This window comes from Gadus morhua, chromosome 11, assembly GCF_902167405.1.
Source record: "Gadus morhua chromosome 11, gadMor3.0, whole genome shotgun sequence".
NCBI classification, from domain to species: domain Eukaryota; kingdom Metazoa; phylum Chordata; class Actinopteri; order Gadiformes; family Gadidae; genus Gadus; species Gadus morhua.
In genome coordinates this window covers 24,225,460-24,235,943 of record NC_044058.1, presented here as the reverse complement: position 1 = coordinate 24,235,943, position 10,484 = coordinate 24,225,460, and the positions used below count along the sequence as shown (strand labels likewise).

The following is a 10,484-nucleotide window of genomic DNA, read 5'->3' as shown; positions in this document are numbered from 1 at the left end:
AATAAATCAAAATAAAAATACTTGATAACTTCCGGGTCGTGTTTGGCGCGAAAATGGATGTAGGACTTTAACCTCAAGCCAGCGAAATGCTGAGTTGACACACCTTATCGGTCTAAGGATTTACTAAATCCAAACACAAAGGTGAGCTAATACATACGTATTTACTTTAGAAGTTCATACTGGTTTCCTTAATTGGTATCCAGTGCCGACAGCCTGCAGGAATGTCCCGGGTGCTAAACTGTATCGTGGCCGTGTGTCCGGACGGGGGCATCGGCTATAAAGGAGATCTCCCGTGGCACCCCACTAGACTCAACAACGAGTTCAAACATTTCCGCCGGTTGACGGTAACGAGGACTCCTGGTGCGGAGGACAAGCAGAACGTGGTCATCATGGGCCGAAAGACTTGGAACTCCATCCCGGAGAAGAACCGACCGCTTAACGACAGAATAAACATCGTTCTGAGTCGGCAGCTGGAGGCCCCGCCGTCTGGAGCTCACCACCTGGCCCGGGACCTGCCCTCTGCCCTCCGCCTCCTGGACGGCCCGGAGGGTCTGCTGGCAGACCAGGTGTGGTTGATTGGCGGCAGCTCTATGTACTCGGAGGTGATGGAGACCCCGTGCCCCCGGAGGTTGTTCGTCACGCGGATCCTAAAGCAGTTCCCGAGTGACACGTTCTTCCCTGACATCAGCCCGGCCCAGTTCCGGCTGCTGCCAGAGTATCCTGGGGTGTCGTCGGAGCTGCAGGAGGAGAACGGCATCCAGTACCGGTTCCAGGTGTACCAGAGTCTCGATCCATGAGCCTATCAATGGCCAGGCCTGTCGCAGTCGAGGACCCGCGGGTCCCAATAGCGACCCGCTGGTGTCATGATGGAGCTCTGGATGTTGCGTCGTCGTGATTTGATTTGATCACTGTACGGATAAGGTGTCTCTCGTATAAGTGTGTGGATAAGTCGATTTAAACCTTAGATTTTCTGATGACTACAGCAGATGGCGCTAGAGTACAATCGTTTTCATTATTGTGAAACTAGTAAACTATAATTTTCTCCGTGATCAATTATGTCATCAGTAGCCTATCTTGTAATGTCATTTTATTCTGAGTATAATTAGACTCATCTTCTTGGTGGGTCTATTATTAAATTATAGACAATTTGTGAGTAGGCCTTCTAGGAACATTGTCATACATGGCATATTTAAAATATGTCCTACTTAACTAGAAGAATACCGAGTGATTTGGTAAGATTTATAATTAGCACTACGACTACAGCCATTCCTACATTTGATCTCACATGTCATCCTTGGCCAATGTTTGGTTCAATTGATCAATAAACTCTTTCAATAAACCCTTTCAAGTTTGTTCTATCGTTCAGCGTTTTGTGAAAACGGCAATACTTTGTAAACACTAACTGTGGAGAGATAATTATATGTATTTAAGTACTGTTGTCGCACTTTTACCCGCTCCTACAGCCTCCTCTCCTCCCTACCTTCCCTATCCAGACTCCTACCTCTACCTTCCTTCTCCTACCTCCAATACCACCCCCCTCACATCTCCTCCGACTTCCCCTCATCCCTCCCTATTCTCCGGTTTTCCAGTGGTGTCGTGGCTGGGAGGACCCCTCCCCCTTTGATGCTCTGCACCGTTAGAAACTCATCGCTCTGTTGCATAATACGGCACAAAACTTGCATTAGTGAAACAACTGACGGAACTTTTCGGCGTGCAAGGTGAGTTGAGATCTATACAGCTTTGATCTGTCTTGTTTTTTTAACACTATCACAAAAGATAAGAGTACATATTGCAAAGATGGACAGGTAAACGCAGCGAACTATTGGATGTGTTGTTTTCTGTCCTAATGGCGCAAATCCCGGCATGTGCAACACGGTAAACAAATGGGTGACTTAAATGTTTGTATATTGTCAATGTTGTCAGCACTATGAATAAGCACCTATTTGAAGAATATTATATGAAATGGTTTTGGAAACAGCTGCTCTAACGCTTATTCGGAAATATTAATTGGCCGTTGACTCTGCACATCTGTTTGGTTCTTTTGGTTGGATGAAATGTGTCGCCTCAAGCAGTCTGGCGCACGGACACATTCGTACAAAAACATGACACACGCACGATCTTTTGACTTAAAATAAAAAATACCAGTTGCTGCTTTGCAGTGTATCGTATCATTATGACTTGTTTCATGAAATCAAACTATTTAAATCTTTATTTTTCGTGTTTGATATTTAAGAGGACTTGTAAGTGTTTTTGTAGGCGGGTTGTATTCAGACTCAGTGACTAATCGGGCATCACTGCAGGGCATATTATATATCATATATGATGCAGAGATATTGGCAAGAATAGGCTACCTTTTATTTGCAGATGACGCCTTATTGTGAAAGTGTCTCAGAGGACAGTAATGTGATTTCCACCTTGTTGTCTCTATGTTATAGAGTCTGTGGTCAGTCGTTTTTATGATGTTTTCCTAGTATCCTCATTGTCTCCATAAAGCCCAGACTAGCCTTGTTCTAGGGCAAGGCTCTCAAACTCTTGGCCCGGGGGCCAATTGTGGCCCGCGGGATGATATTTTGTGGCCCCCTACTTGACATCAAAGTTTAGTGTTAGTGCGGCCTGCGCGTTGTTGTCAAACGCACATTTTTGCTGAGTGGCTTGCCACCCTTTTTTTCTCACTTGTGATAGGGTGACCAGATGTCCCGGTTTTGCCGGGACAGTTCCAATTTGAGTTGCGTGTCCTGAGTCCCGACAAAAGCCAAAGGACGCTAAAATGTCCTGGTTTCCACCAATCACTATGAAATGTCCCCTGTTGTCAGCGATTACTTAGCCAACGTGATTCAGATTACAGCCCGATCATTAATTTAGATTGGGCCTTTAGTCCAATAGGTCCTTTAGTCCTCTAGGGCCTTTAGTCCTCTAGGTCCTTTACTCCAATAGGTCCTTTAGTCCAATAGGTCCTTTAGTCCAATAGGTCCTTTAGTCCAATAGGTCCTTTAGTCCAATAGGTCCTTTAGTCCAATAGGTCCTTTACTCCAATAGGTCCTTTAGTCCAATAGGTCCTTTAGTCCAATAGGTCCTTTAGTCCAATAGGTCCTTTACTCCAATAGGTCCTTTAGTCCAATAGGTCCTTTAGTCCAATAGGTCCTTTAGTCCAATAGGTCCTTTACTCCAATAGGTCCTTTAGTCCAATAGGTCCTTTAGTCCTCTAGGTCCTTTAGTCCAATAGGTCCTTTAGTCCTCTAGGTCCTTTAGTCCAATAGGTCCTTTAGTCCAATAGGTCCTTTAGTCCAATAGGTCCTTTATGCCAATAGGTCCTTTACTCCAATAGGTCCTTTAGTCCAATAGGTCCTTTACTCCAATAGGTCCTTTAGTCCAATAGGTCCTTTAGTCCAATAGGTCCTTTATGCCAATAGGTCCTTTATGCCAATAGGTCCTTAATAATATAGTAGACCATTAGGCCCTGGATACTGTAGTTCACGAGGTCCTAAATACTGTAGCCCTCAAGGTGCTGTGATACTGTAATCGAATAGTCAATTAGGTCCTGTAGTTCACTAGGTCCTTAATAATGTAGTCTACTAGGTGCTTGGATACAAGGTGAATCTTTTGAATGGACCTCATACAAAGTACAAAGAGTACAAAGCTGATTATGGGTGTTTCTTTAGCATGATACTGTAGTAGTTTAGCTTTGTGATGCTGTCGCTAAGCTTAGTCTCTGTGTTGTGATGCTATATCTTAACCTAGCGTTGAGAGCAGCTTGCGTCCAGGTCGATGGGTTCCTTGGCATTGTGGAGGCCATAAACTGCAGAAGTGAGAAAGAGAGAAGATGATTCTATCCCTCATAAGATGTCTCTCTCACTCCTTCATATTTTCTGGACGGCTCTCTTTCCCGTCCTGGAAACCATCTCTGAAGAGTAGACAGCTCTTATCTTCTACTAAACGCTCTTCATTGAACACGTATTTCTGTGTGTTTGCATTAAACCTTTAAATATATGCTACTGTATGTTCAACTTGTGTACCTTTCTAGAAATTCATGAGGCTTGGGTGTATGTGTATGCAGGCGTGCGCGCGAGTGTGTGTGTATGCGTGTGTGTGCGCGTGCGTACGTGTGTGCACGCATGCATGCGAGAGATTAGAGGGGAGATCAGGGTTCTGTGTTTGTTCCAGTGGTTTCCACACCATGGATCATTAAGCGAGTGCCTAATGTTTTTAATAAACTGTTTACAGCTGTCCCACTGTTGTTGGTTTAGAACTCGAGTCAACAGGTGAGTGTGATCATGGGTCTGGTCTTCAGGCACAGCAGGGATTCTTGAACTATTTCCTTTAGTCGGCCCCAAAAAAATAATCAGATTGTCTCGGGGTCCCGACCGCTGCACACTCAGATAAGTGAGCACAATGGAACAAATTGAAGTGAGCACACTGGAAAAAATTCAAGTGAGCACACTGGAACAAATTCTAGTGTGCTCCGTATTTCTGAGCCTTCTTTGCTTTGTCAGGACCCGACACATCTCCAACTGGATCGTAGTTGACGAAAAGCTGAAGTGTCGAGTCACTCTCAGTGGAGCAGCCGGCGGTTCTTTACAAGTCTCTGCCAGCCAGCTGCTCCTCATATCAGACCCGCTCTTCCTCCTCCTCCTCCTCCTCCTCCAGCAGACCAGCTCCTCACTATGGCCCGCTGTGAGGAGGAAGAGGAGGAGGAGGAAGTCTTCCTCTACCAGCTCTGGGTCAAATATCAGCAGGAGGAGCTTGCTCTCCTAGGGTATGGGTCTCTCTACCAGTGGCCTGGTGGTGGTTGGAGGAGGAGGAGAAGGACCGCTGGGACCAGAGGAAACCTGAGAGCTCTCCTCAGGTTTCAGTCCAACATCCAGAGGAGGAGAACGTCAGGCTAGAGGAGGGGAGGAGAAGGAGAGGATGGGAGGGGGTGGAGAGGAGGAGAACGTCAGCGCCCAGTCAGGCTTCTCTGGAAACTTTTGTTTTGTTTATTTTTTTTTGGTTTTTCTTGACACCAAACTTCTCTACGAACCACTTGACAGCAAGACACAAACTGCTCTTTTTGTACCCCGGCCCAGATTCTACTAACTCTGTTTATCTTGTGTATTCGTCATTATCTTCTAAGATAAGCATTGAACCTGTGTGTGTGTGTGTGTGTGTGTGTGTGTGTGTCTGTGTGTGTGTGTGTGTGTGTGTGTGTGTGTGTGTGTGTGTGTGTGTGTGTGTGTGTGTGTGTGTGTGTGTGTGTGTGTGTGTGTGTGTGTGTGTGCGCGCGTGTGTGTGTGCATCTATATGTGTGTGTGCGTGTATGGTGGACATCCATAGCGATGCCCGGGACATCCTGTGTGATGGCGCATGGTTGTCTTTCCTGTCCTACTTCCTGTTTCCTATTGCCATGTGGGCTACATTCCAACCCCCTCCACGACCAGCACAGGTCATGTCTATTTCTAGAGGAGCCACTCTGGCCTCTAGAGTTGTGCAGATGGATCCAGACATCTTTAGGCCATCTTTAGAACATCTGGACCAATGGGAGCAGGCAGTGATCTGAGGGGGGCGTGGCCTTGGTTAAATTGATCAAATATAGAAGTTGCAGATCTAGAATGCCAGAGCAGCTTTTAATAACCAAGAAGCCATCGTCTCAGAAAGAGCAGGGTGGAGGGAGGGGCTTGAAAGGATTGTCATGAACGAGCCTGCAAGAAAACAGTCAGTTTTTGTTGATATTCATCTTAACTGGTCAATGTTAGGGTTAATGTTGTGGTTAGGGTTAGTAGTATTTTCCTCTTCTCTTTGCGGGCGTGTATGTGTTTACTATCCACAGTGTGTGCACAGTGCGTTGTGTACGTTGAGCCACGCGCTGCGACCCACAGAGGCTTAGGGGAACGTGTAATTATGACATCGCTCGGTCATGTCGCTCCTCAACCTCAACTCAACCCTGCATGTGTTTTTCTTTTACCATTTTATTTTTCTTGGATATAACACCATGTCCCTTCAAAGGAGCGGCACTAACCTTAGGTGTTGTGTGGTTTTGTGTGTGTGTGTGCGTGTGTTTTATAGACCTCTGGCTGGACGCTTGTTTGTTTTTGTCTTAGCCGCTGGGAGTATAAAAGTTAGCGAGAAGCTGTCTTCCGCTGACCGCTGCCTCAGCCACGCTGCTCGTGGCTTTACTACTAAGAGGCAGCCAAGAACTCTCTAACCCTATCCTACTAGACCATAACTCTCTAACCCTAGTTGACTACCAGAAACCCATAACTCTCTAACCCTAGTTGACTCTACCAGAGACCAGAACTCTCTAACCCTAGTTGACTCTACCAGAGACCAGAACTCTCTAACCCTAGTTGACTCTACCAGAGACCAGAACTCTCTAACCCTAGTTGACTCTACCAGAGACCAGAACTCTCTAACCCTAGTTGACTCTACGAGAGACCATAACTCTCTAACCCTACTTGACTCTACCAGAGACCAGAACTCTCTAACCCTAGTTGACTCTACCAGAGACCAGAGCTCTCTAACCCTAGTTGACTCTACCAGAGACCAGAACTCTCTAACCCTAGTTGACTCTACCAGAGACCAGAGCTCTCTAACCCTAGTTGACTCTACCAGAGAAAACAGAACTCTCCATGTTTACTCTATCAGGGACTCAGAACTCATTTATCTCTCTAAACATAGCTTGCCCTACCAGAGACATGGCATCAGCAACCCTAGTTTATCTCCACCCTAGTTTACCCATCAGAGGGCCAGAAGTTTCTAGCCCTCGTTTACCCTACGAGAGACCAACCACTAAACCTAGTTTAGTGTTAGGTGTTATGGTTAGTGTGTATGTGTTTGGTTAGGTTGGGTGTGTTTATGTTTTGTTAGGGTCAGGGTTAGTGTGTGTGTGTTCTGTTAGTGTGTGTGTGTGTGTGTGTGTGTGTGTGTGTGTGTGTGTGTGTGTGTGTGTGTGTGTGTGTGTGTGTGTGTTGTTAGGGTAAGTGTGTGTGTGTTTTGTTAGGGTATGTGTGTGTGCTTTGTTAGGGTAAGTGTGTGTGTGTTTTGTTAGGGTAAGTGTGTTTTGTTAGGGTAAGTGTGTGTGTGTGTGTTTTGTTAGGGTAAGTGTGTGTGTATGTTCTGGTAGGGTCAGTGCGTATGTGTGTGTGTGTGTGTGTGCGTGTGTTTTGTTAGGGTCAGGTTTAGTGTGTGTGTGTTTTGTTAGTCTTAGTGTGTATGTGTACTGTTAGGGTTAGTGTGTATGTGTTTATTAGGGTCAGGATTATTGTGTATTTTTTATGTTAGAGTTGGTGTGTATGTGTTCTGTTAGGGTCAGGATTATTGTGTATTTGTTGCGTTAGGGTTAGTGTGTATGCGTTCTGTCAGGGATAGTGTGTATTTTTTGCGTTAGGGTTAGTGTGTATGCGTTCTGTCAGGGTTAGTGTGTATTTGTTGCGTTAGGGTTAGTGTGTAAGTGTTCTGGGGCCCGTTTCAGAAAGCAGGTTCAACAAACTCTAAGTTAAAACCTTAACTCTAGGTTGACCAACTCTGAGCTGTAAAACTCTGAATTTTCGTTTTCAGAACAGGTGATAACGCTTAGTTCAATCAACTCTGAGTCAAGGTAACTCTGATCGAAGCTCGTGCATGAGGATATAAAAAGCCCTCATCAATGGAACACAGATAACATGATTCACCATGGCAACAAGTACTAACAAGCCTCGATCCTCCTACTTTTCCCCAGCGGAGTTGCAAATCTTAATGACTGCATATGCAGAAAGCGAGCATATCTTTTTACTAAAAAGCAATACTATGGCAGCAGCCAAAAAGCGGGAGCTCGCGTGGAAAAAAATAGCTGACCGAGTCAGAGTATTTGAGAAAAAGAAAATGTTTTCTCTTGAATGTTCCACTTATTCAACAATTATATTCCATATGTGTGTTTGTGCGCACAGGTGCAACCCAACAGGCCCCAAACGGACTTGGCTGCAACTAAAAATGAAATATAAAAATGTAGTTCAAACAGATAAGGTATAATTTAAGTACAAGCAATTGTGATATTGTTTAGCCTGCCCTCATTAAACAGCATTTAGTGGCTGCATTCAACATGTGATAGATATATTTAAGTAATTAGGGAAATCTGCTAAACAAAGAAAAATCCCAACACTGCCAGTATTTAATATTGTCTATATGAAAGCAACACCTAAATGCCTCTTATACATACAAGTCTCCAAATTTGTGTTTTCTGGTTATCTTAAAATTTGACAGTTAGAGTCAGTTAGAAATGATTGAAGCATATCATGTCTCTAACAGCTCTTCCATCTCGTGCATAAATTATTGATGATGCAGAGAAACGGAAACGCTCAAACAGCTACTCATCAGGGAATGATAAAACATCCAAGTATCTGCGCCTCGACATCAACTGGCTCTTCAATAAAAGGACACGCCATGTCTGCCACTGCCTTCAGTCTGCAGGCTTCAACTTAAGAGCAGGAGAAACTCTGGGTTAGTTGAAGAAAACCTGCCAGCGAGCAGGTTAGGTTCACGGAGTATGTTGCCAGGGTAACTGACTCATAGTAAAGCTGAACTGGCTTTGTGAAACTGAAAAACCAGAGTTTCCCTCATCTCAGGGTTAACTAACTCAGAGTTTTCACTAAACCTGCTTTCTGAAACTGGCCCCTGTTAGGGTCAGCGTTAGTGTGTATGTGTTTTTGTTTGTTAACTCATCGTTGGCGTGTGTTTTCCCAGGGGTCGGGTTGCCTGGCCCGTGCCAGGCTGTGGTTGATGAACGCATGCCAAGAAGAGAACGCAGATGCTTAGGATTAAGGGTTTAATATTCTCTACCAGTAACTGTGTTTTAATGACTGGGGGTGGGCTGGGACTGTGGTCGCTGCGTCACACGTCGGGCTGCACATTCACCCCGACTGCCAGACTCCTTCAGCCACCTTCACAAACGGGACAGCAGAAACCAGAATCACAGTTAACACCACAGTGTTCCAACCAGAGAGCTACAACCAGAGAGTTACAACCAGAGAATTACAACCAGAGAGTTACAACCAGAGGGTTACAACCAGAGAGTTACAACCACAGAGTTACAACTGAGAGTTATAACCAGAGAGTTACAACCAGAGAGCTACAACCAGAGAGTTACAACCAGAGAGTTACAACCAGAGAGTTACAACCACAGAGTTACAACCACAGAGTTACAACCAGAGAGTTCCAACCAGAGAGTTCCAACCACAGAGTTCCAACCACAGAGTTCCAACCACAGAGTTCCAACCAGAGAGTTCCAACCAGAGAGTTCCAACCACAGAGTTACAACCAGAGAGTTACAACCAGAGAGTTACAACCAGAGAGTTACAACAAGACAGTTACAACCAGAATTAAGACCTGAGAGTAACTTGCAGAGAGTTTCAACAAGAGACTAACAACCAGAACAACAAGCAGAAAGTTATAACCCGATAGTTACAACCAGAGTGTTACACAACATAGATTTACAACCAGATAGTTACAACCAGAGTGTTACAACATAGATTTACAACCAGAGTATTGCAACGACAGAGTTATAACCAGAGATTTACCGAAGGAGAGTTACATCCAGAAAGTTAAAACCAGATATATATAATCAGAGCTATGACCAGAAAGTTAAATCTTGAAATCGAATTCAGTCGTACTCTTTTTGGGTCTCTTATTAGATCAATGTGACATTTAAACTATTTTTAACTCTCTTTTCAACTTTAATTAAAACAAATTAAAACTCAGTTTACTCTATTTACTTTAAACCACACACACACACACACACACACACACACACACACACACACACACACACACACACACACACACACACACACACACACACACACACACACACACAGTCCAGCAACAGACTCGTAAGTCGTAACCCCCTACTCCTCCCTCCCCTGGGACACTCAATATGTTTTTCTACTTTCTCTTCCAGAGAATGAGTCAGAGTTTCTCCTTGAGCTGCCACCACAGAGACAGACACTCAACCAGATTGGGGTGGGGGGAGGGGGAGAGAGGGAGAGAGAGGGAGAGAGAGGGAGAGAGAGAGAGAGAGAGAGAGAGAGAGAGAGAGAGAGAGAGAGAGAGAGAGAGAGAGAGAGAGGGCGGCGGCAGGCTGCAAACCACAGAGAGAGAAACAAAACAAAAAAAAGAGACGGAGAGAATGAAAAAAATAAAGAAAGACAAAAAGGCGAGTGAGCTGTATAAACTTATACGATCTGTCAAACTGCCGTCCGAAATGTGTTTTTTTCAGGTCTATTGAAATATTATGAAATATTATTAAGTTATGAAGACTACATTCAAAGTATGTTCTCAATTACATTTAAGTTTTCATCAAAATTATATCAACATACATTTGTTCAAAATTAACAATAAAAGTAAGAAAGTTACGTTTAAAATGGTCTCAAAATTATATTTTCCGTATATTATTAGTGCGTTACCTAAATGTAATTCTGTTGAATCGTGAGTCATCCTGATTGGATAAATGATAGCACATGTGATCACACAAACGCATA

General features: G+C 44.3%; 2 protein-coding genes across 2 annotated transcripts in view; both read left to right on the top strand.

Moving 5' to 3' along the window:
* Nucleotides 1-36: 36 nt before the first annotated feature.
* Nucleotides 37-1,345, top strand: dhfr (dihydrofolate reductase). Its single transcript, XM_030369850.1, has one exon. The coding sequence runs from the start codon at nucleotides 222-224 to the stop codon at nucleotides 795-797; it is 576 nt and encodes a 191-aa protein (XP_030225710.1). The 5' UTR covers nucleotides 37-221; the 3' UTR covers nucleotides 798-1,345.
* A 217-nt stretch (nucleotides 1,346-1,562) lies between these two features.
* Nucleotides 1,563-10,484, top strand: part of pear1 (platelet endothelial aggregation receptor 1) — a 27,892-nt gene continuing 18,970 nt past the window's right edge. The window contains exon 1 of the mRNA XM_030369829.1: nucleotides 1,563-1,718. Within this exon, the coding sequence (XP_030225689.1) occupies nucleotides 1,624-1,718 (95 nt within the window). The 5' untranslated portion in view covers nucleotides 1,563-1,623. The remainder of the gene's footprint in view (nucleotides 1,719-10,484) is intronic.

What these genes read in the sequence shown, in the direction of transcription:
- dhfr (XM_030369850.1), top strand. Translation starts at nt 222, where the DNA reads ATGTCCCGGGTGCTAAACTGTATCGTGGCCGTGTGTCCGGACGGGGGC.